The sequence below is a fragment of the Maniola jurtina genome, chromosome 12 (genome assembly GCF_905333055.1).
Source record: "Maniola jurtina chromosome 12, ilManJurt1.1, whole genome shotgun sequence".
Lineage (NCBI taxonomy): Eukaryota > Metazoa > Arthropoda > Insecta > Lepidoptera > Nymphalidae > Maniola > Maniola jurtina.
Genome location: NC_060040.1, coordinates 7,850,640 through 7,878,135, shown reverse-complemented (window position 1 = coordinate 7,878,135; position 27,496 = coordinate 7,850,640). Strand labels below are relative to the sequence as shown.

Sequence of the window (27,496 nt, the reverse complement as noted above, 5' to 3'; positions counted from 1 at the left end):
TTCTGTGATATTTTTCTATTCAAGATAAAGTAGAATAGCAGGGTCATTAGATTTAATTCATTCAAGTTTCTATACACAATGAGATTTGTGTTGTTACAACGCACATTATCGTGGTTCGTGGCCAGTCTTTTATAAGAACATAGTTGATTTATTGCTCTAGAATAGAATATGAGGGGTTTTAAACATGGAGCTAGGAATCAGCTTGGCTAGTTATCTGTGATTTTACACTATATAAGTAAAGGAAGCTGTAGAAGTATCTTTAAACAATACATTAAATCGTAATAAACTTCAATAAAGGATTATCACAGAACTAGGCTCATTAAGCCAAATACAAAAAAAAATATTAGCTTATGCTTTAATAAAAACTTAATTGTATATGTGAGAAAATCCCATAAGTAGTTTTGCTTTGTTCTAAAAATCTCACACATCCTAGAAACTAGGAGTAGCTTTGTTTTTGTATCATAAATAATAAACAATTACTATTATTAAATTGTAAATACTTGGTCATAAAATTTAATTAAATCCAAATAACCCGTTGTAGGTAGATACCTACTTAATTAAGCAACGTGGTAGGTCTAGCTCCGTAGCTGATCTGACTTATTTGTAGAATAGAAACAAAGACATCTATTACACAGATGATTATACCTACATAATATCATAAAGCATCGCGTGTGTGTTAAATCGCTAATCTCAACAAGTGTAAATTAAAAATTTATAACACCCCCGACAAGTGAAGGTTACAGTAACTAGAAAAGAGCTGATAACTTTCAAACGGCTTAACCGATTTTCTTAGATTATAGCTAAGAACACTCTCGATCAAGCCACCTTTCAAACAAAAAAAACTAAATTAAAATCGGTTCATTAGTTTAGGAGCTACGATGCCACAGACAGATACACAGATACACAGATACACACGTCAAACTTATAACACCCCTCTTTTTGGGTCGGGGGTTAAAAAGATCTGAAGGGATTTTATTAACATTTTCAAGAATAAGTGCGAGGTCCCGGGTTCGATTCCCGACAGTAGAAAGGATAAGACGTGGTGAAAATTAGAATGTTTATTATAAACCCAGTAAGCCTGTGTAACGAACGATGTAACCATAGTCAAGGTTCCGTGGAACATTCAACAGAGCTTTGAAGCACGCGCAAAGCACTTTATTTGCGATATACACTGAACAGTTTACATTTCTCAAAGGAAATTACCATTGTACCTGCCTAGTGTGAGGTGTAGCACATTTATCTGATTGTAGGGTGACCAGGATGGTACTTATTTTGTTATTACTTTATGATCACAATAAATTACTATAAATCTGAAAACCGCATACACTTATATCAATTTCTTATTGATTTAATTCAAGCGACACGGAATCTGCAGGTCGATTCCAAAAAACCTACAGCAATCATTATTACAATCGCAATTGTTGTGATTGGCTGAATTTATGCTGTTCTTGTTGTAACAATGCATTGTAGCCAATAGTGAGCGAGCATCAACCGATCAGAGGTGATTGCGATCGTGACATTGTAGCTGTCATTCTACCGCAATCGAACCCCAGGCTTAAAATGAGTTGTACCATATAGTAATTTGTACATTAAAATGGCTGGCGCTATTAAATTTATCTGAACTCATGTATTCAAGATTCATGAATTGTTAAATCTTGATACAAGGAGGGTGGCGGAAAGTGGTTGTAAGAAGGCTGTTTGGTGACCAGTGTAGTGTTAAGCAGTGTAGTGTTATTCCTGGGGAAAGGCCTATGTCCAGCAGTGGACGCTGAAGGATGATGTATGATGAAAAAAGCTAGTGAAATGACACCTAATTAATGTGATCGTCGTCATCATAATCAACCCATCTATCGCCAGCTTACTACTGATTACTAAGCACGGGTCCCCTCTCAAAATGAAAAGCGTTTGGCTATAGTCTACCACTCTGGCGGTCTAGTGTGAATTGGAAGACTTCACTCAGCTTTGAGAACACTATGGAGAATTCTCTCAGACATGCAGCTTTCCTCACGATATTTTCTTTCGCCGTTAAAGCAAATGATATTTAATTGCTTCAAATGCATATAACTCCGCAACGTTAGAAGTGCATACCCGGGATCGAACCCCCGACTAGGAGGCCGACGTTTTAACCACTAGTTCATGACCGCTCTTTACCGCTCTATAATAATTAATGTGATTCGTCATTCAAATACCAGGGTACGTACCAGGATATTCTGAAAAGTATTGAATTATGGCTGTCCTACACATTGTAACACATGCCCCAATTTAAAACTCTTATAAAAATACACCTTATTATGTGTGTAAGTAACCTACTCGTACCTAGAGGGAGTCTTATTATGTGTGAATATTTTTGTACACTATCGAAACATGCTGCTTCATAAAAATAACAAGTTTAAAGCAAGAAACTCGGCGGTTGCTCTTTTCAAAGGTTAGATTTGCAATGACATATCTAATAACATATCTAGCTAGCTACGCTATGTACAAGTATAAAAGTAATTGTAGTCTCGCGCATTGCTAGTGAGCTGCACTTACTCAAATCCACGCTCTTATTCCGCGTAGACAACACTTTCAAACCCCTGTTTTACCTCTTTGGGATTGAATTTTCAACAAGTACCTAAACTAAAAATTTATAACACCTCCGACAAGTGAAGGTTACAATAACTAGAAAAGAACTGATAACTTGCAAACGGCTGAACCGATTTTCTTGGATTATAGCCTAAGAACACTCTCGATCAAGCCACCTTTCAAACAAAAATTAAATTAAATTAAAATCGGTTCATTAGTTTAGGAGCTACGATGCCACAGACAGATACACGGATACACACGTCAAACTTATAACACCCCTCTGGCATGGCAAACAGCCCGATCAGTCCAGTATTTGAACTGTGCGTTAATAGATCAGTCAGTCAGGATTTCCTTTTATGTATACAGATTTACATAATCTACGACTACGCAATATGCTTTTTTCAGGAGCATACCTACTTTTAATAGAAGTCAATCTAATGTTAGTAATTTTAAAAGTAATTGCAAACAATGTTTCAGTTTCACAATTATTTACGAGTCCACCATTAGGTACCATCCATATGGAACGTAGATAACTAACTAGATACCTAATGCGCCTACGCACCTAATGCAAGATGAAGCGGTCCAGAACAGACTACCTATGTAATCTAGACACATCTGCCAGCTCGAATTGATTGAACACATATCTTACTACTGAAGGATTTTATCTATCTACATTCCCGTTACTCAAATATAACGTACCTAGGTATCGACGGATAGACGTTGCGAGAAATAAGTACCTACTACGAGTATTTCTATTATCCTAAACTACCAACCAACTGAGAACCGTGGTAGCCTAATCCATACTTAATATTATAAATGTGAAAGGGTGTCTGTCTGTCTGTCTGCTACCTTTTCACGACCCAACAGTTTAACCGATTTTTACGAAAGGTACAGGGTTAGCTTATATGCCGGGGACGGACATAGGCTACTTTTTATCCTGGAAAATCAAAGAATTCCTACGGGATTCCCAAAACCTCATCCGCTTAACCGATTTGTATGAAAGGTACCGAGGTAGCTTGCGTCCCTGTAATTGACATAGGCTATTTATCCCGGAAAATCAAACAGTTCCCACGGATCTTAAAAAACCTAAATCCACGCGGACGAAGTCACGGGCATCCTCTAGTTGGGCTATAAATGATAGCCTAAGACATCCGCTTCATTTTTGGAAGATCGGGGGTTCGATCCCGTACGAGGGGTTGATCATGATGATGATAATGATACTGTCAACCTGTGAGGGTGGTAGTCAGTCACACCTGAGGGAAAAAGTATCGATAAAGCCATAGAACGCGATTACTCGGAAAATCGCTACAAAAAGTTTCACGATTGTGCTACTTTTTGCCCAATCAATCAATCAAAGACCATATCAATGAAGAAGATTCATACATATTAACTGGTGAGAAAAATATTGATAGAGCCATTCTATGGATAGAGCGCGATTAGGTACTCAAAGTTGCTAAAAAGCATTTCATAATTGTGCTACTTTTCGGCCAATGAATCAAAGACCATCTATTAATGAAGTAGATTCATACACACACCTCACGGAAAAAATATTGATAGAGCCACTCCATCAGTGGAGCGCGATTGCTCGGAAAGTCGCTAAAAAGCGCTTCACATTCACGAACACGATGGTGCTACTTTTCGTCCAATCAATCAAACCAAAGAGTATGTAAACACTAAATCAAACACTATCTATCATCACTATGGGTATGAAGTAGGTTCATACACATAAACAATCTTCAAACAACTTCATTGAAATTACCTAACCTTGGATGAGTTGTGGAAGTTGACAAAATAAACCGTGGATGCCGCGGATAAAAGAATTGGCTGCTTGCCATGACCGGGGCATTGTGCGCCAGCCACTGATCAATTTCATACAACATACATAGTTCACACATTCCTATAGTTAACCATTTAATTAGCTTTAATGACACTTTATAAGTAATAACACTGAATAACTAGCTTTACTTTATATAAATGACACCTTTTATTTAGAATCAGATATGATATAAGTAGGTAGGTAAACATAATACCGTATCGTATTATAAATAAAATACCTTTGATATTTATAAAAAAAGCGCGGTCGACGTTCCAGATCATCAAATCCCACTCGTAAATCAAGATCTTGATCGACATTCGACACTAATAAAAGGGTTGTATTTTACTTATTTAAGTATGTACATAATATCAATTTTATACATCTACCGTCACTATGGGCAGGTCAAAAATCTTATCTTGAAACTTGTTTTATAATTATGTAGTTCTAATTGTCTTATAGTCACTTATAGTATGAAGTTGCCGTATAATAGTAGTTTGATACCTAAGTATTAAATGACTGCTTAATATTAGCTTTATTAACAAAAGCTTTCTGGAAGACAGCCAACTTTATATATAAATACCTACCTACACTTACTTATGGCGACATGTCTTATAATTTTAAATGAACCGCGACCTATATTCCTGAAATAAGCGTAACCCAACCAATGTCTAGTTCACATGAATGTAAAACGAAGATCGTGAAAATGGCCGACATCCGTTGTTGCAGCTGTTGTGAACAAGAGGCATGTTATTGCAAGCACAATGCTACGTCTGAACTCTGAAGGTACTAGTTAGATATGTATAAGGTATAAGGGGTAAGTATCTAGAATCTAGATTATAATTTCTAGATATGGGTAACTACGAGTACCTAACTATAAAAGGCGCACTGTTTAAAATATCAATGAGATGTCAAAATAACGTTTCTAATCTACGTATCTTTTGCTGTTATCACTAATGTGATCTGTGATAGTACTAGTTAGAACTCACCACGTTCATCCACTGCAGGTTAGCATGTAAAAATATACAAGTGGTAGGTCTAGTTTCCCAAAAGACATCACTAGGTACATTACCTACTAGCTTCAAAGACCACAGTTGGATTTAAAAATATCTATAGGTAGGAACTTACTAAGCAATAACTACCTAGTAATAAGATTAGGTATCTGTCTCAACTCTCACAGGATAGGTGTACAATATCCGTCCATATGTCTGCTAGGTCTTCACGGTTTAACAGTTTAAATGATTTTGTTGAAAGGTGTAGAGTTAGCTTACATCCTGAGGACGGACATAGATACTTTTTTCCGGAAAATAAAAGAGTTCCCACGGGATTCTTAAAGGCCCATCCGTTTAATTGATTTATAGGTAGGTACCTATAGAGGTAACAATGCGTGATGGAAATTGACATAGGCAACTTTCTATTCTGGAAAATCAAAGACTTCCCAGTGGATTTTTAAAAACCTAAATCCACGCAGACGAAGTCGCGGGCATCATCTAACATGCTGTAGGTACTATATAGGTACTTACATTCCATCCCACTGCTTCCACGTAAAACTCGACCTTTTCTGGGTCTTCAGGTTCCGAATCAGTGTCAAGTAAGGTTTCATTGCCACTGTCCGAGTCTCGGGCGACACTTTGACACTCCGAGACATCGGTAGCTTTATGTTCTCCATCCTGTTCTTCTACTTCTTTTAATGGAGCTAAGGGAGTAGACTCTTCTAGCGCGGCCTTTTGTGATACTTGTTTTAAAATAGATCCAAACTTCTCGAAAAAACTATCATCCACTTCTTGTATTCTGCAACAAATAAAAAAGTATTTAATTAAGTATTATGTGCTAGATACTTTTGACGATTCAAAAGAACTTGTAAAAGTCTAATTGAATAAAAATATTTTGAATTTTTTTACATCGATAAAATAATATCGTGAGAATTGGCCTAGTCTAGTACCTAGGTACCTATTCTGGATCTATGATAGTAGGACTGTCAGTGTTTTTTATCTTTGAATGATTTTTGTGCTCTCATTTTATGTTTTACCTAAAAGATTATTATTAGTATTTATGTCTTGTAAATTCCTAAAACCTGATCTATTCAAAAGAAACTGACGAACTACGAGTAAATTATTCACCAACGTCTAATAATTAAAATAGGTCAAGTGCGAGTCGGACTCGCACGCTAAGGGTTCCGTACCATTGTAAAAGGAATAACACTTTTTAATTTTCATGTTTATTGTATTTAGTTATTATAGTGGCGACAGAAATAAACCTTCTGTAAAAATTTCAACTCTCTACCTATTACGGATCATGAGATCACCATAGATATAGCCCGCTGACAGACGGACGGACGGATAGACGGACGGTCGGCAGAGGCTTAGTAATAGGGGTAAGGAACCCTACAAACAAGGTTCTATCAAACAGAGTCAAAGAGGAACAGTTACATAACCGTGATATATTAATCTTTATTGAGTATATTATACATTCTCTCTTACATATTAATTCCATTTTAATTTATGTAGGAATATCATACATTAAATTATATTCTAAAGCAAACAGTTTCTAATTCTATTGTAAACAGTCTCTTAACTGACAGGTCTTATCTAGCTATCCTTTTCTGCATTATGACAGGGATATCAAAATTTAGTTATTTTAGTTTAGATATTATTGAGTACAACGGAATTCGCCACATTATGTTTAGCACATAATTTTAAGCTTATCTTGCATTGCTTAAATCTACATTAACCAGCAGAAAAGCACAAGATAATGTTACTTATTTCTACAAAATGCAACATTTGTTTTATACCTAGTTAATTTTAACAATAATATAAAAAGCCATTATTAGTGGATATACAGATCTTACAATTTTTAATATAGCATCACAATTTACTGGAAGACTGGAATGACTTATTTTACATTATACTATTATAATGTGTTTTACTATTTTAATTAGATAAAAGCCTATTGAAATAATAATCCTGGTTAAAATAAAAAAGGCTAACAGATTACTTACAAATATTTGAAAGAAATCTATATAAATACCTGTCATTAATTATGTATACTGATAAAACATGGTTACAAGTCAATATTACTTAAAACAATTTAATTTCATGATTCATATTTTTACTTATCTAAACCTGAGAATAAAGTGTATTTTATATCTGTATATTCTTCTGCACCATGTTTACTCCCCTCTCTACCAATACCAGACTCCTTCATACCACCAAATGGAGGTTCTGCAGCAGACAGTATGCCATCATTAATAGCTACCATCCCGAAATTCAGCTCACTAGACATTCTAAAAGCTTGACCGAGGTCTTTGGTGAACACATACGATGCTAACCCACTCCTAGTATTGTTTGCCACCTGTATAGCCTCCTGCTCAGTTTCAAACTTATAGCATACAGCTATGGGCCCAAATATCTCTTCTTTATATATTTCCATATCAGGCTTAACTTCAGTGAGCAGTGTCGACTCATAAAACTTTGTTCCAAGCTCAGCTGCTGGTTTCCCACCAATCAGCGCTTTAGCTCCCTTTGACAAAGCATCATTAACTAACTGTGTCACTTTATTGGTTTGTGTTAGATTAATCAATGGCCCACATGTCACACCTTGTTTTGAGCCTGGGCCTAAGACACAGCCCTTAGAAATTTTTTCTTTAAAGGCTTGTACAAATCTATCATATACATCCTTATGTATTAAAAATCTGTTCGCTCCAATACATGCCTGACCATTATTTCTGAATTTGGCAAGCATAGCCTGTTCTACAGCATGTGATATGTCAGCACTTGGGAAGACAATAAATGGGGCATTTCCTCCTAACTCTAAGCAGACTCTCTTTACTCCTTTTGCTGCCATCCCATATAGAATTACACCAACATGAGTAGAGCCAGTAAAAGAAATACAACCTACATTTGGATCTTCGCATAAGACTTTTCCCACTGCCGGAGCATTTTTCCTGCTTGAGGTAACCACGTTGATCACTCCTTTAGGTACACCAGCTTCTTCGGCCAGTTGGACAGCAGCTAAAGCCGTCAAAGGGGTATCTTCTGAAGGTTTAATGATACAAGTGCATCCAGCTGCCATCAAAGCTCCAACTTTACGAGTAATCATAGCGAATGGAAAATTCCAAGGTGTAATAACAGACACAACACCCAGTGGCTGTCGTGTAACCATGATCATTTTATTTGGCCAGGGGCTCGGCACAACCTCTCCATTAATATGACGAGCAGTATCAGCAAACCATTCCAAAAACGAACTTCCATACACGATTTCTCCCTTAGATTCAGACAAAGGTTTACCAGCTTCAGCGGTGATAATTTCAGCGAGATTATCAGAATTTTTTACACAGAGATCATACCATCTTCTAAGTATATTAGCCCTTTCCTTTGCAGTAGTGTTTTTCCACGTCTGGAAGGTGTTGGTGGCCGTGCTAACTGCCATTTGAGCATCGACGGCGTCCATATCGGGAATCTCTGCGATAACCTTATCATCCGCCGGATTGAGTACAGGAAATACCGCTTTACTCTGCGCACTAACCCATTGTCCATTAATGTACGCATGTTTCTTCAATAAATGCATTTGTCTACTTTGATATAGAATACTTAAGTTTCGTAATAGCCCGGCTCGAGAAAGAACCATATCTTTATTGAAAATGTTTACTGTAATTTCTTGACACTTGTACTGATAAATATACTTGTATAACAACGTCACTTGATAAGATATTGAAGCGCAAGAACTGAAATGAAGTCTAGGCAGTAAAATCATACAATTATTTAATAAAACAAGTGGAAGTATTCAATACATTCAAATCAAGTGGTTCAAAATAACAATGACAAGTGACATGACAGTGACACATGTGACGTGCCTGACTTTGACAAAAAAACTGTCAATTGACATCACAGACGAATAGCTCAAATGAATTTAAAAAATAATCGAATCACGCGAATTGCATCACCGACCGGCGACCACGGGACCGCGCCGAACGTCAAGCGACATCTATGCAGTATATATGTATATGTACCGAATATTTATAAAACAATAACCCGTGCCGCGTAACTTCAATTCTTTATTTTTATCGATGAGGCTGGAAACTGACGGTCCGGATATGTTTCAATCTCAAAAAGAAGAGAAGAAAAAATATTCTGATTTATTTCAGGACATGGCAAGAAAGTTAGTTAGTATTGCACGCAGACGCAAAAATAGTCTTATCTGAGTGCCTGTATCACATATTATTTTGTCTACACAAAGATTTTCTTTGTGATGTGAAATGAATGTGATATCATTATTTTCGCTGCTTGTCGCTGCCTTAAACATAATGTCAACAAAGATTTTCTTTGTAATGTGAATTGTGATTCAATCACAGACATACAGTGAGATAATGTATGATGGTGGTAGGTACCATTACTTAAAAGTTAAATAAATGCCTAAGAAAATATTTATGGCAGGTAAAGGCATTGCGTGCGTGAAAAATTAACTTCTATGTACCGTAAGTAGGTCTACCTTCTGCATAATATTATTCTACCTATCTAGGTAATTTGGTGGTTATTCTACTCACCGGCTATCATGCACTTGTTCCTCCACCGATTTTTGTTGTTGTAATTTTTCATAGAATCCTTTCCACATCGATTCTTCATCCATGTTTATTTCCGTTTTTAAACACTTTTGCCTAACTACCTATTGTTATTTACTTTATTATTTCTCACATTTGCATTCGGCGGAGCAAATCGCGACCAACTAGTTCGGTTATAGATACAGTATGACCATAATTTTATGCTGATCAATCTGAATCACCGGACGGAACGAGTCATAATCTTCACGAAGCTAATGACGTAAACACCTCCACAGTTAACTTGAGATTATAAGATTGAATAAGGTACGCATACAAAGCGGTCACGACGAAACTTTATTTTTGAGGTCACTGTCTGAGAATGGTCTAAGGCAAATGACGGCTAAAGTTGCCGGTCACCCACTGAAGTATAATATTATGTAAATAACATTATTTGCCCGTATTTCGTTTGATATTATGATTTCTTTCGATTTAAAACGTATAGCACTCGTTTCAAAGAATTGTTTAGCGTGGTACGCGAAGGCGTGCTAAATAAAACTGACGTAATCCAACTCCAATCCAAGGCGTTTACCGTCGCTTTGCGCCCGATGCCGGGTACCGCAACAAACTGATCTGCATTAACATCACATGTGTTTTTATAATGTGACACACAATAACAAGCCCTAATCAGTATTCAAACAAATCATCAAACACAGGCAGGCTTTCCTGTTAAATATTTCACAGAATAATTAATTAACTACTTATTTAACAACTAACGACTCCGAAATGGCCGTTAATTATAAAAATTAAATTGTTTAAATGTTCATTGGCCATTGTTTCAGTTTATTTTGCTGATGTTTACCTGCCAACTACTTAGGTACCTAAATAAAAAATTAGAACGACGGAAAATGCACATAAAATGTAGGTACCTAGCTAGATAAGTAAGTATAGGTAAATTAAAATTCAGGATGGCTTGGTAGGTACTTGGTAGGTAGGTATAAAAGAATTAGCTATAACCACACTGACTACGCAAAAGACGTGCCAACTCCTGACCTAAGTGTACGATTTGCGAGTGATTCTTTCAAATTATTACTAACCTTGTTTTAATTTTATTTGATTTTATTTTAATTAAGTTTGTAACGATGCATGGGGTTGATATTATAGTAACTAGGTCACCCATAATATACTTAAAATTCATAAACTTAAGTACTTTACAATACCTATTGCCTCCTCGTATATTCTGCTGCAAATCATAAAGGATTTTCTGTCAAGAAATTCAGTAGTTACAAGTATGGAACTCTGGAGTTGACAAATACGGTATATGATTATGTCAAAAATAAATTATTTCTCAGTGATTAGAAGGTCCTGCAAAATAAGTAAAATCCACTTGTTAGTTTTCAGTGTAGTAACCATTTTAAATCTTATCGATTAAACTAAAAAAAGCACGTCAAATCATTGTGACGTCACATGCCAGTATTTCATAGAAGCTCGCATACCTACTAAGCGCTTGTTTTGACGTTTGATAAAAAGATGTTGATTTGACTAGTTACACCGGATTAGCGGGGTTTCCTCGTGCCTCAGAAAACTAGTAAAGCTATTGATTCTGCAACTGCACCTCTCCAATCGGATTACATAAGTGAACCCAAGAGGGTACCTAAGGGAATTTCTATTCACATTCTTGTGTTTGCGCACATATATATTCTGTGCAACTGCTAGGTATTTCATCTCCTGCGCAGTTGGATAGTCTCCGTTGAATTGGCTGCCATAACCGACAGGTCGGGAGGAATACATATTAGGTAAGTAGGTACATCACCAATACCCCCTACTTACTCATATAAAATGGCGTTATTCTGGGTATTTCGTCAGTTCATTAGGTATTTGTCTAGCGATCAACGTAAATATACTCAATAACTCATAAATGTTCCTTTATCTTGGGAATTACAGAAGGCTTTCAAGGTCGTCGTGTGTCGTTTATCCAGCTAAGTATGACTCAAATGATTTTTTTCCTGTCCATGTTGCCACATTATCACATAATATGCCGCCGGTAAAGCTGCCGTGGCATCATTGTGTACCATGTAGACCTCTTTAGATGATTCTGAAGAACATTCAAATTAGTAAAATTTTATCAAGAGTTACCCTAATTAGTTCGTTGTCTGTCAAGAAACCTAGAGGGCACTTTCCGTTGACTTAGAATCATGAAAGGCAGGTAGGTAAGTAGGCCTTGTAGCACAAGTAAAGTGAAAAATCCGAAATTCGTGAATTTGTATTACGGAGCGGACGGGCTATTTTACGGAGAGGCTACTTTGTCCTGGGAAATCAAAAGTTCCCACGGGATTTTTAAAAACCTAAATCCACGCGGGCGAAGCTGTGGGCATCAGCTAGTTAACAATAAACCTCTACAAACAAATTTAGTTTTGCGGTTCGTTTATCTAGGCACTACAACGCTAAAGGCTCAGACACCCCGAAAAAATATTATCTAGTCAACATCAACGCCCGGTAGGTACGGTACATCTCAAATTCATCTCTGAAAATGCGACGCGAATTGAGATTCTTCGGAAACGCGCCAAATTTGAACCATCTACTTAAGTACCTATCATTCCTACTGTAGATGTCTTCGCAAGAAGTTGTACCTTAAGTGCAACTTCGTTAGGTACTCGTAAGTTGTAATTGAATGCCGTGACCATGAAGTAGACCTGTCCTAATCGTGAGCCATCACAATGGTACAAGCTCCACCGTTAACCTTGATGCCACTAAATAATTATTAGTGGCAAGTTCTACCTAAGCAACGTCAAACAGCGCACTCGTTTTTTTGCCCTTTTTATATCTTGCTCGATACAGCTCATGTTAAGGGTTATCAACTATTATGATTCACAAATAATAATAGAAACTAGAAAGGTATCAGACCTTGAAATGAACTCTAAAACTGTAAAAAACAAGTTAAATCTTTGTGGTTCATATCTGATTTCTTAGCTTTACGCAGGAACAGATAACAAGAAGTTCTTTACAACAGCTTAAATTAGTCCTTGTCCCATTTGACCGCCTTCTTGTTCTAAGATGGGTCCATCCATTATCCGAGTATCGATTCAATTCACCAAGATTAGCATTATGAAATTAGCAATTGGTAGGTAAGTATTTAGATATTTACTTTGTTCATATTGAAAGCTTTTAGATAAGGTAGCTACCCAGTAGCTCGAGTCATAAGTCTCAGGGTGCTAAAAAGAACGGCTAAAACCAATTCTGCTACCGATGGACACCACGACTTGCTAAATATTCTGAGAGACCAATCTAATTGCTTTTAAAAATGTATTCCAGTATTTATTTTTGCCTTTTCATCTCCATATCCTCCTTAAATTAAAGATTAAAAAAAAACAAAGTCTAAAAAACAACAAATTCTGATTAGACTTTTCAGTATTTTCCTAAAATCTTATCTAAAATAAACACATATTCTAGAGCTAGTTACAACGACTGATAGAGCCAGTACAATATAATGGAGTAGATAGGCGCCATTAAAATATTCAGTGATACAGGAAAACACTTTAGGACGAATTAAATGGGATTATCATTAACGAGATGCAATTAAAAATTAACAGCACGCAATATTATGAAGGTAAATAAGTAAAGGTACCTACTTAAACTTCAACTGTACTCCCTTGGTCAAGTACTATACTAATCTACATCTAAAAACTGACTGCCTGACATAATATTATCAACGTGCAACTCGAACCACTGGGATTGAGATTTTGCTGAAGGGATTTTCAGAAATTCCATCCGAGCGAAGCCAGGGTAAGGTAGTAAGCTAGTCGAGTACTAAAGCAGCTCAACGGAACGAAAGATAGAGATGTGCCGTTATCTGTGTGGAATCATTATTTTAGGGTGGAGCATTGGTCACTTCTAAACTAAGTAGCTTTTCTAATCTGTAATTTTTGTGATAGTTGTTAAGGTGCTCACGGCTGTGCCAACACTATAATATGTACAAAGCTCGTACATGCTCGACAGCAGCGATTGTATACTTGCATCTTTCTTTCCTTTGGGGAGGAAAATGAACTTTTGCCTGCTGGTAGGGCGTGTTCAAGAGTCTGCTCCTTACTTTTAAATAGCTTCGTGCGTTCCTTTTGGCTATAGAAACCACCACCTGCTACCAATATCGCTTTATAGTGGAAATAAACAATCGTCTTTGAACCCCTTCAACTTTTTCACTAGTTTCACCTTTAGAGCTTCCTTTGAAAATTGACACTCCGTAGAGAATCTACCGGATGCCAGCATATTTCTCTTGCGCGCTCTAATGCGTCTTTTTGTTGACATTACTTTCGTTCAAGCACATTCCATTATTGTCTCTGTAAAACGCTTTTGTGAGTTTCCTCTGTGTGTTTATTGAAATTGAAACTTTTGTGAAGCCATATTTTCAGATACTTCACATGGTCCTTCAGGGTCACTGTCGCACCTAGTGCCTATTACATATTGTATAGGTTAGGATAGGGCCTTTGACTTTTACTGAATATAGTCGCCTCGGTTTCCTCAGGTGCTAACGCCAGCTGTTTTCCTTGCATCCGTAGGATATAATAGCAGCTATAATTATTTATTAGTTAAATGTGTTGTCAAATAATTATGCTATTGTCTCTCTCAACCAACTTACAGTCGGGGTATACTTACCTAAACACAAAAAATTCAACATTGCAAACTATTTGGTACTCGACATTTTAATCAAGCAAACTGTCGAGTCATCTGAACGTACGTAGGTACCTACTATCTATTTACGGTTAATCAACAGTTTAATTGTTGGAATTGAAGATTTTGGTAGGTAATCTACCTATTCTGATTTTTCACATAAATCAGGAAAGTATAAGAGCTAGTTCAGACATGGCGGATTCCGCGCGGATGCAAATCGCGCGGTTCTAAACGCAAGTGTTCAGACAGGCGCGGATGTACATGCGGAGTGCCGTTATTCGCATAGGGTGACAGTCCAATCATGGAAGTCGAAGAAGCAATATGTGTGTACTTGTTGCTCCGTAAAAAAGAAAGAAAGAAGAAACGGCAGTATTGGGTGCATCCAATATTACGCGATCGGTTTACTCATGGTCAGTTTCAGACTTTATATCCAAAATTAAGAAGTTTTGAACCAAAATTCTTCAATTATTTGAGAATGTCGATAAATTCATTTGATGAATTATTAGAAATGATGAGTAAACAAATTGAATCTAATGATACCCATATGAGGTCAAGCGTGTCCCCAGAAGAAAAACTCGTGATCACATTAAGGTAAGATATTTATTTTATACGTCAGAATATATATTTTGTACTATAGAAGACTGTGAATCGTCAGTGCTATTGCATGATAAAGGCGATGGAGACTCTCCTGGTACTATTGTAGAATATCCAGTGAAATATCCTTGTGGGTTTGAATATTGTTGGTTTTGCCAAAATACTGCATTAGGCGTGTTTTGCTGGCTCGTGATATGAATAGGCGATGGTAATTTCTGCCCTTTCTGTATTACCTGGAGCAATTCAATTTTAGTAGCCAATCGTTTATTTTCTGGAACTTTCTTTAACTCTTTATACAATGACATGCAAAAAAGTTTATCATCATCATCTTGCTTTGACATACTTTCTTGTATTTGTCTTTGTATTTTATCTCTTGATTCAATACTATTTTCTAATATGTTAGCCAATCGCTCTTCTGAAGTAATTTTAGTTTTCTTCCTTTTATTGGGTACCGGTTGTATTTCACGTGCATTTACAAAATTATCTAGCTTTTGGTCAATGTTCCGAATTTCTTCATTTTTGGCTTCATCTATGTTTGTGATAGTTTCTTTGTTTTCTATCGTCTTCTGAAGAAAAGAAAGCCGGTCGAAATACATGTATTTTGAACCTTTACATGCACCAGAACCAGAAGGAATTGATTTGCCTTTCTTGAATTCCTTATTATAAGCATCACGGATGTTCTTCCATTTTTTTTGTAATGATACACCTGGAACAGAAATCACTATCTTTAACAAATATAAATACAGTAGCGGTTAGGTAATTCAAGACACTCATTATGCTTTAACTAGCGGACCCGGCAGACTTTCAAAACGATACAGATTAATATTTTATTTTTCAGATATCTGGGTACTGGTTGTTCCTTTGGAGAACTACATTACAACTTTCGTCTTGGCAAATCTACAATCACAGGAATTGTCCGTGAAGTATGTGAAACTCTGTGGGAAAAAGTCACAAAAAACGTCATGCCTGAACCCAGCGAAGATATATGGAAGAAAATAGCTAAAGATTTTGAAAAATATGCAAATTTTCCCAATTGCATAGGCGCCATAGATGGCAAGCATATAAGGATTACAAAACCCAAAGATTCGGGTTCTTTGTATTATAATTACAAAACTTTTTTTTCCATAGTACTGTTGGCACTTTGTGATAGTAACTATTGTTTTACTTTCATAGATATCGGATCTTACGGAAAAAGTAGTGATTCTGCAATTTTTAAAAATTCAGCATTTTATAAAAGGTTAATAGAAAAGTCATTACACATACCAAAACCTAAACCAATATCTGAAACAGATCCTAAACCATTGCCATACGTCATAGTTGGCGATGAAGCGTTTGGTTTATCCGAAAATGTAATGCGACCCTATGCAGGTAAAGGGCTATCATATGAAAAAAAAATATTTAATTACAGGTTATCAAGAGCTCGACGTTTTATTGAATGCACTTTCGGAATTCTGGCAAACAAGTGGCGCATTTTTCATAGGCCTATAAACGTGAATATAGACTTTGCCGAAGACATAATAAAGGCCTGTTGCGTGCTACACAATTTTGTTAGAACTAGAGATGGTATACAGTATGAAGATACTTTACATACTGCGCCAATGAGTAATCTTATTACATTACATGCAGGAAGGGGTACACCATCATCATTAAACATTAGAGACAAATATGCTAATTACTTTGTGAATGAGGGTCGTGTAGAATGGCAAAGACACGAAAATATGAAATTAAAATTGTTACAGTTCGCGCCAAATAACTAAACTCAAGATGGCGCGTCGCGTTGGTGGGTTGTACATATTACAGTTAATAGCTATACGTTACTGTGGTAACGTGATAGTTTTCCCGCGCTCGTTACGTACCGCCAAACAACGTTATACACATTTCAGTTATTTGGGGTGGACTGTCTATTACAAAACATGTAAACTACCCTGGTAAAATGTATAATTAAATGTCTACTGACCAAAAAGAACCTTCTTTTCCAAAGAATCCTCATTTTCTCCAAAAATCTCCACCAGCTCCTGCCAAGCTCCGTTTTTAATCGTTTTGTTAGAATATTCTGCACATTGGATGTTCCACAAAGCAGGTCTTTTTTCCACCTCATCGATGAATAGCTCGGTGTCGAAGCGATCCATTGTCACCGTCCGATACGCGCGGCTTCCGCGGAGCAACTGAACGCCCTCTAGGTACGTCAAGTAAATAAAACCGAGCGGCGACCGCGCGAATTCATTTTCTCGGTTGAGCCGCGCGGATTGTCAATCCGTGCGGACAGGTATGAACGATTTGTAAGGCGCCAATGTAATTAGGATCCGCGCGGTTCAACCGCGCGATTTGCATCCGCGCGGAATCCGCCATGTCTGAACTAGCTCTTAAACTATTTTGATGTTTTGTGTTCAAGCTATTTTTTTGGGCTGGAAATCGAAGGTCGTACCTAAGTATATTATCTTTTCTGGCTAACCCATAATATGAAAAGTGTTAGGTAGGTAGATTAGATACCTAGATGACCTAGTGTTTCTATTTACTATATTCGAAAATATAATTTGAATAACTGCATAGAATGATATCAGCAAGTGAATGACCTTGATTGCGGTAGGTTATATGGGGGCGATTTTCATAAATATGCATAAAAACTGAATAGTCATGTGGGTGCCAAGACGGACAAACCGAAAATGGAATCGATTTAGATACAGTTATAATGTAAGTTGCTTGTTTTATTTTAAACTGGTATTTTTGTAATATAGAGCGTTATTCAGAACTTTAGGTGGGTACCCAAGGACAGCGCAATAAGAGATTTTTTCCGTAAATTTTTGTGTTTTCTGAAAGGGCTAAGATAATAACTTTACACACAGACACAAGCAGTTAAAATTAGTTTAACGTAGAGGTAGACCATCCCAATAGGTAGGTAGTTAAATATTTGTGCACTGGGTTTTTTCACACGGGCATGCTTGACCACAAAGTCATCTGATGAATTGTGACGTTCTATGTTAGATGTAGGTATATTTGAGATGTAGCTTGGAAAGTTCATAAAATACCCGAGTTGTTCGGTACTTGTATTCTGTATTCTTGATGCTGCTGGTTTCAGTGATACACACATACATATACTTTATACCTAAGCTGAAAAAGTCGTCGGAACCTGCTAAATGATGGTAAGATAGCCTTCTTTAATCGAAATGTGATCGGAATCTTATCAAACTTGTAGCTAAATAATTTTCTGAGATTAGTTTACTCAGAGGCTCGATACCAGGGTAGTAGAAATTACTCAGGTGCATAGCCAAATGAAACCCAATATATAAAGAGATTACTCACAGAGTTATAAAAGAGTACGTAATGAAATATTCCTACCTAAAAATATATCATGAGCAACATATTTACAAGACGGTTTAATCCTCTCTTGACATAAACCACAATTCAAACAAGATTGTAGTTGTCTGTTAAGGTAATTGCTATTTGACAAATCGCAAAAATGCTGTACTTTGAAGTAAATTGTTTATTTTTCTAAAGCATTAACAGCTATTAAATACATGCAATTAAAAACTTCAGTTTGTGAAGATTATAAGGGCCTTTTTTAATTTAGTATACATTATCCCAATAATAAAAAAAAACCAAGTTGAAAACATTGCTGTTCGCAACTTGTTCTGTAAAAGTTTTCTTTAACATCTTGATACTTTGAAGCCAACCTCCAGAAAATGATATGTTTAGGTTTAGCAATCAATTTTAACTGTTAGTTTTATACTAAATGTTTTTCGTTTCTTAAATAATCTAAAACTAACCAAAAAACTTCCTGTGCTATTTATTTTCTTGCAGGCGCTCTATGGAATTCAGTGTCCACTGGACTGTCATGGCGGAAGGACTGTGCGCGTCATTTCGTCGCAAAATATTATTTAAAATGAATATAAGCTTATTATTTTTGAATGAAAGTTGTGTTTATAATCGTTGAAAAATAAAATAGGGATTTTTTCATTTCTAAATGAAGCCTGCTTATATACTAAATTTTATTCTAAAGTTACGGTTTTACCAGGTAAATACTCGGAGGTTGTCATAGATTATGATGACAGATAGTAAGTGTTCTAAATAGGTATTATACCTATGTTAGGAGATAGCGCGCCTCGTTCCGGGTGCCGTGTTCCGAAATGGATTTCGTAGTAGTGCAAGTTTGGTGCAAGCCCCACATGACGGAGGGGTATGCGTCAGGCATTTCCTGTGTACAAAAAAAAGACCTATATTTCGGATCCATATTTCATCACTGACAATATGCACTATTCAAAGACTGTTCTTCAAGCATTGAGGAATTTTGGACAGAGACATCTCGAAGGTTCCCGAAGGCTGCCTGAGTTAGATTTGTCGGCTAGCTAGCTTTTTTCGAAATTGGACTTACTTAGCTGGATTGTGTGTTAGAGATTTCTTATGAGATATTATATGTACATAATATAACCATCATAAGGAAGCTCAGATTCATGCTGCGGGCAATGGGGAGAGCCTAAAGGTTGGAACGCCATTTCGGCGGCCGTGTTTCCTGCCATATATACCATAGATACCTGCAAGCCAAGAGTGAATAGGCATCTTCCAGGTAAGCGTGCTCCAACTTGGACCTCATCATTGCTTTCTTTAAAGCATGATTGTCGTCAAGCGCAAGCGCAAAGATTCAGGCGGCGCAAACCCGTAGCATGTGGAAGACCCTATTAAAGACCTATGTTCACTGTGGACGTCTGTCGGTTGATGTTGATGATTATGTCTTTAGTGCAAGTAGTTCAGTAGTTTCAGAGTTTATCGATAACAAACAAACAAACCTTTCCTCTTCATAATATACAGTGGTGGTCATATAATTAAGAACGATTTGTAGTTCCAGTCTTTCTTTATCAATATCATGTTTTATGTAGCTTTGTGTTCCTTTTTAGAAGTAGTTAACTATGTTTTGACTTAGCCACATAAATCGGCAAACTGGATTACGAATAGAAGATATGAAATCGCCAAATATTTTTTAATAAATCTCATTTACTTTCAATAGTAACGAATTCAAACACAGATGTAGCTGGACAAATAATTAAGAACGAATATTAAACTTGTTTGAGAATTATTAAAGATGAAACTTAAGTTAAATAAATTACATAAACATGAAGAAATAATCCTTTTAAACTAAAATTGATAGTTAGTGGCATGTCCAAAGTTTTAAATTACTGTCTAATGTTAATTTATTTAAGTTAATTAGTGTTACTGAGTTAATGCCTCACCGCTGAAAGCGGTGAGGCATTAACTCTATCAATTTATGACATTTTTCAAGAGAAATAGAACTCCATTATTCCAACTAAACATCGTAATGCTCTTAAAATGCTACACTGTCGTTTGATTACACTTTTCTTGGCTTCACACTAAAGATTTTCAATTGAATTTAGATCTGGACGTTAGCTGGCTAGTCTAAGACAGAAACTGACTGTGTTATGCAGAATTTCTCAACGGTGTAGGCTTCAAAATTCGGATCATTGTCGTTCTGGAATATCCAAATAGCTGAAAGCACTTCATCAGCATACGGTAACATTGTTTCTTCCAGTATGATTTTGTATTGGAATTGATCCATGCTTAGGTATCAGTCTAACAAGTCCAACTCTATGCCCAGAAAAGCACCCCCAAATTTTCGTGTTATCTTCGTCATGCTTTAATGTCAGTTTTGTGTACTTGGAGTCAAATGCTTTATCATATCATTTTCCACCTGAATACACTCTGTTTATTTTTGTTTCATCAGAAAAAAATTCATTTTTCCACTGTCTGGCAGTTCAGGTTTTCATACGTCTTTGTAAATGTAACACGGGCTTACCTATGACAAAGTTTCAACATGGGTACCTTCCTTGTTTTCCTTCCATACAACTTGTTTTCTATCAAACGCCTTTGAATAATGCGTGACGAGATCGCTGAAGGGTTGTTTTCACCAAAATATTCTTTTCTTAGCTCGCTAGATCCTTTCAGAAGATTTTGGAACGATATTCGTATCATCTCAACGAAATTTCTTTCTCAATTTAGGTACGCGTGGAATATTTGACGTCGTTTCATACGTGTTAAAATGCTTCATAGAATTGAAAACCATTGTTTTCGAGCATTGAAAATAATCAGCTATCTTTTTTTGCGACTAATTCTTCTCACAATGTTTTATTATGACTTCACTTGTAGATCAATTGTAGATGTTATCACAAGTTTTACTTGTACCCATTATTTTTATAAAATAATCAAGTTTAATACTTTTGCAGCATTAAATGGTGCCAAAAATTATACGAAAAGAGACTTAACCACTAAGGTTCTCTATTTGAACTTGAATAAAAAAAATGAACAGTTCAGCGTTCTTAACTATGTGACCAGCCAGTCAGTAGTAGCACAAGATTCAGATCTAATGTAATAAATGTATCTGTTAATTAATTAAATAATAATGTATATAAATGAATACACTAATAATATGGAAAAGTTTTGTGATACCAAGAGATATGAAAAATAATACATGCATTGATTTATACTAGTTTATTAAAAAAATAATGATCTTTAAATAATCGTTCTTAATTATATGACCACAACTGTATGTACTTAGTAGCGCAAACTTGGAAAAAATCTCGTGGAAACTCTTTGATTTTCCGAGATAAATGTCATTTTACCTGGCAGCCCTAATCAATTTTATCACTGATAATAATAACTAATTCATAACCGTTAAAACTAAGAGTCAAAATCTCGTTTTTCTAGTCGAGTTCCGTAGGCTCTTTGAACCCACCGCATTATTATCCCAAGAAAACCTACCATTAGATGTAGGAATAATGGAAAGAGGTCACAACCCTCAGCAATAAAGAATACGATGCGGAGAGAGATGTCACTCTCAAGGTCTTTAAATGTATCCATGCAAAAAACCACGTCGACTGGTTGCTCCGTTGCAGCGTGATTGAATATTAAACCAACAAACACACTTTCGCATTTGAAATATGGCCAGTGATTATAAGAAACAGTTTAAATCTCTCTCTGCTCTCCGAGAGACGTTAGGCAAAGTGAACACGAATTATGACACTTCTGTGTTCTTATACAAGCTTAGGTCTCTCAATTTTGTCAATTAATGTCAAATTTCTTTCTCAGATCAAAACCTAGTAAGTGGTTTAAATTCAAGAGAAGTTTAGGCCGTAGTCTTCAACAAGAAACTCGGCGGTTGCTCTTTTCAAAGATTTGATATACAATATTAAATTGCTTAAAACGCACATAACTGAAAAGTTAGTAGTGCGTGATTCCAGGATCGAACCCCCGACCTTCGATTAGGAGGCGGACGTTCTAACCACTAGGCTATGACAGTTTTTAAATTAAAGGGGTTTAAATATTTTAGTGTGAAGACTGGCCTACACATTTATTCATTAGATGTGCATCACTTTCTTTTTTAGGGTTCCGTACCTCAAAATGAAAAACGGAGCTCTTAAAGGATCACTTCGTTGTCTGTCCATTTGTCCGTCCGTCCGTCAAGAAAACCTATACAGTACTTCCCGTTGATCTAGAATCACGAAATTTGTTCTCGGATTTATTCCTTTACTTGGGCTATGAGAGTTGAGACCTATCTACCTGCCCATAATTCTAGGTTAACGGGAAATACCCTATCGGTTTTCTTGACAGACACGACAGACGGACAGACGGACAGAAAGACAGACAACAAAGTGATCCTATAAGGGTCCCGTGTTTCCTTTTGAGATATGGAACCTTAAAAACATTATGTAAGTATGCAAAGTATTTCCCTTGCAAGCCATATTTAACAGTTGACATGTAGAGGTCATTGACTTTTCCTATCTTACTTTTAAGTTTTAATGCATCATTAAGTATTTACTGTTTTGACATGGTATTTAGATAATGGGTGATATTTATTTTATTTTATCTAATTCCTTTGAAAAACTTAGTAAGGCGCATTAATCTATAAAAAACCTAGCCAGTTCATAGACTTACTATGTTTTAAAATGGTCAAAGCGACTTACTAGCTTTTAATTTTACTTTAATGTGGGTGTCCTTACAATACAACGGGACATACTATGAAAGTTAGGCTTATGACATAAAACGATTTTCGGAAAAATGACATTTACTTTGTTTTGATATGGGGCGGTCGATATAATTAGGTACTAGGGTAAAGGCTCAAGTAAATGAACAGATTGGACGTTTTTACATGTATTAAGAGCTGGAATAAAAAACCGGCTGATATACCTTTTTTAAATATTTTCTTACAAATTCTTACACTTTTTTCAATTTCAATTTCAAAACCGTGTTCCGTTCAAACCGTTCAAAAGTGCGTGTGCGTGCGTCCATGTGTGTGTGTGAGTGTGTGTGAGTATATACTTGTCTGTATGTTTGTACGAGTGTTTGTTAGTGTGGTATTGCGTTGTATAACCACATGTGTAGCGAACAGAGTCAAAGCTTCATACAAGCGCGCTACGATAGGTACACTACTACAAGCTTGAGGCGCGTGTGTGCGTGAGCACAGGCGCTACGTCGCGTACGGAGAGAAATCGGTTTATATCGGCTCGGCCTGTGCTCAAGCTCAGGGGCTGCAGTACACGTCGCGCGTCGTGTTTTCATTTAATTTAATGTTAATGATAATAATTTAAATAGTGTTTAAAATCTATTTTCTTGAACTGTCATAGATTTTGTTCAAAATCAGTATCTGAGGATCCCTAGGATCACAAAACAGGATATTGTTACCAAATTTAAAAAAATCGACGCCATTTTGAAATTCTTTGTTAATTGACCGATTTCGTTCAAAATCGATATTTAGAGCTCCTTGGGATCACAAAATAAGAAACTGTTACCAAAATTTAAAAAAGTCGACGCCATTTTGAAATTCTTTGTAAATTGACCGATTTCGTTCAAAATCGATATTTAGAGCTCCCTGGGATCACGAAATAAGAAACTGTTACCAAAATTTAAAAAAGTCGACGCCATTTTGAAATTCTTTGTTAATTGACCGATTTCGTTCAAAATCGATATTTAGAGCTCCCTGGGATCACGAAATAAGAAACTGTTACCAAAATTTAAAAAAGTCGACGCCATTTTGAAATTCTTTGTAAATTGACCGATTTCGTTCAAAATCGATATTTAGAGCTCCCTGGGATCACGAAATAAGAAACTGTTACCAAAATTTAAAAAAGTCGACGCCATTTTGAAATTCTTTGTTAATTGACCGATTTCGTTCAAAATCGATATTTAGAGCTCCCTGGGATCACGAAATAAGAAACTGTTACCAAAATTTAAAAAAGTCGACGCCATTTTGAAATTCTTTGTTAATTGACCGATTTCGTTCAAAATCGATATTTAGAGCTCCCTGGGATCACGAAATAAGAAACTGTTACCAAAATTTAAAAAAGTCGACGCCATTTTGAAATTCTTTGTTAATTGACCGATTTCGTTCAAAATCGATATTTAGAGCTCCCTGCGATCACAAAATAAGAAACTGTTACCAAAATTTAAAAAAGTCGACGCCATTTTGAAATTCTTTGTTAATTGACCGATTTCGTTCAAAATCGATATTTAGAGCTCCCTGGGATCACAAAATAAGAAACTGTTATCAAAATTTAAAAAAGTCGACGCCATTTTGAAATTCTTTGTTAATTGACCGATTTCGTTCAAAATCGATATTTAGAGCTCCCTGCGATCACAAAATAAGAAACTGTTACCAAAATTTAAAAAAGTTGGCACCATTTATAATTCTTTCTAAATTGACTGATTTCGTTCAAAATCGATATTTAGATCTATCGATCGATATTTAAAGATCGATATTTAAACTAGGCAATCACAACAAAAACAAACTTTACCATCTTGTTGAACAAATAACTATTGTTAATTAAATTGTATCCTCCAGTGCCAGCCCTACCAAAATAGTTATAAATTTTGCTCGCTTCTTAGAAGCTTTGCCTCTGTTTGCTACTCTATGGTATAACACCATGTTAGTAAATCTTAGTATATTTTTAACCGACTTTAAAAAAAGGAAGAGGTTCTGAATTCGTTGGTATCTTTTTTTTTATGTATGTTCCCCGATTACTCAAAGACGCCTGGACCGATTTGGATTTTTTTTTTGTTTGATAGGGTATACTTTGCAAGTGGTCCCATATAAATTTGGTAAAGATCTGATGAATATCTTTGAAGATGGAGAACAGAACTCCTCAATGGATAAGAGCAAATTCAATTTTTTTTTTAATGTATGTTCACCGATTGCTCAAAGACGCCTGGACCGATCTGGATTTTTTTTTTTTTGAAAAGCTAGGTATACTTTGCAGGTGGTCCCATATAAATTTGATGAAGTTCTGATGAATATCTTCTGAGATGGAGAACAGAACTCCTCAATGGATAAGAGCAAATTGCTCGCGATCAGTGTAATTGCTTAGTAAACAGTAGGGTTTTAGCTGGGCATGGCATATTATTATAGTACAGTGGGGCCACTAAAAATTTTGAAATAAAAAAATTTCAAAATAAAAATAAAACCGACTTCAAAAACCACAATAACTTAAATTATTTTTTACTTTTTAGTGTTTGTGATTTTGAAGTCGGTTTTATTTTTCTTTTGAATTTTTTTTATATTTATTCTGGTATTCTGCTTTCTTGGATATGGATCCCTCTTGGGTATCCCCATTTCTCTCTGTCTTTGGTACTATCAAGCTAATTTTCTCTCGCGATTTGCACAATAGCATTAGACCAACGCGTCTTCGGTCTACCTACCTGTCTTTCTTTCATCTGTAAAAATCGATACAATATGACCATTTGCATTTCAGTTTTAGGGCATGTCTCAAGGTGTCTGTAGGCTTTGTCTTTTTTCTTATGTCTTCAATTCTCACTTTGAATATTTTTTGCTTAATTTATGCACCTTGCCATCGCCCTTTAGCAAGTCACTATTTCTTTTTATATTCTTTGTCTGGACCCATGTTTGGCTGGCATAGGTAAGGCATGGCAGGATGCATGTATCTATAACGGATCTTTTAAGATGTACTGGGTAAGCTCCTTTCATTCTTTCCTTTTGTGCCCAGTAAAACAAGCATACTCGGGCTACTTTGAGAACCCATTAGCAGCTAACAGCAAGGCCTGGACTCAAATTTTTATATGTGGAAGCTGTATTTCCTCGTTGCGTTTATGAGCAAATAAGAATAGTTAACTACTTTTACTAAAAAAAAATTTTATAATTTGGCGCAAACCATCTAAACACCATGATGATTATTATTTCTGCATTGTGAATATTACCAGAAGAAACAGCAAAAAAAATTGTTCCAAGCGGCTCTATTGTAACTTGCAGTCTTCTAAAACAGGTTTTATTTATTATTATTATGTAAAATAGTTTTTGATTTATCGCGCAAAATGTAGAAAAAAATATACAATAAGTCAAAAACTGAAAATCTGACATTTTTTTTAAAATTCCAAGGCGAAAATATACTTAAGAATTTATTAATAGGAATCGAGAGTTTATGCACTAGATAGAGTTCGTTCATTCACTGAAATTCCCAGTTCATTTACTGGCAATTTATCCTTTTGTTAAATAAAATAATTTATAATAATTAATACCACGCATTTTTTTGCGTTTTTGATATTTAAATAATTTAAGAGTGTATACCTACTGTGTATAGACACAGATAAAAAAAAATATAAAAATTATATATAGAACGATTCTCATACATAAAATTAAGATATACATTCTGTATATCTTAATTTTAGGTCAAAGTCAGGGTAGTCCTTATTCGTTCATGTACTGGATCTTTTACCCTCCTACGTCAAAATACTAAAAGTCCGCGTAAATTTCGCAGATTGAAATGTCTGCTTGATTAATTGTCAATAGAGGGTCATGACATGTCAAAATTGCTAGTTTGAAGGGGAAATCGTCAATGTCATTCGCATAGGTTTTCCTCTTAATCTAAAGATACACAAGTCAGGAACGCGTCTCCACGTATTCTGGAGAATGAATAACAGGAAATACCTAGTACCTATTATAATTTATTCATAAAACCACATTTTTGATTTATGGTTTTATTGCATCGATCTTACATTCGATGGTTTTATCGAAGTGAGTTTAGAAACTCTGTAAATCCGAGTAATTTATAAAGTATCTCAAAATTCCTCTTATCGTAAGTAGGTAGGTACATAATTTATGTAAAATTGGTCAAGTTTTTAGACCAGAAGACGTCCTATCAATCATAAAATTTTAATTTCATGTGAGCAAACTTTAAAGGGCCAGACGAAAAGAAAAAAAAAACTTTACAGGTCGATATAATCATCTACCCATCGCGCGCCGGTTCTACTACTGAATTCTCTGAATTATCAGAATGAGAAGGCTTTGGCCACAGTCCACCACGCTGACCAACAGATTG

The 27,496-nt window shown here is 35.9% G+C and overlaps 1 protein-coding gene and 1 long non-coding RNA gene across 9 annotated transcripts in view; both read right to left on the bottom strand.

The window, feature by feature from the left end:
* Positions 1–27,496, bottom strand: part of LOC123870361 (protein unc-13 homolog 4B) — a 66,252-nt gene that overhangs the window by 16,122 nt on the left and 22,634 nt on the right. For 5 of the 8 annotated variants that reach the window (XM_045913630.1, XM_045913629.1, XM_045913632.1 and 2 more), the window contains one exon: positions 5,899–6,166. In XM_045913630.1, the coding sequence (XP_045769586.1) occupies positions 5,899–6,166 (268 nt within the window). Of the gene's footprint in view, positions 1–5,898; positions 6,167–7,283; positions 9,215–9,917; positions 10,547–27,496 lie in introns of those variants that run through there. The other 3 variants (XM_045913633.1, XM_045913638.1, XR_006797064.1) reach the window with 3 other exon arrangements.
* Positions 20,430–27,393, bottom strand: LOC123870395. The gene is made up of 3 exons (XR_006797071.1): positions 27,383–27,393; positions 26,297–26,301; positions 20,430–20,844 (listed from the first exon to the last, which is right to left on the bottom strand). It is a non-coding gene; the product is annotated as an uncharacterized LOC123870395 (long non-coding RNA).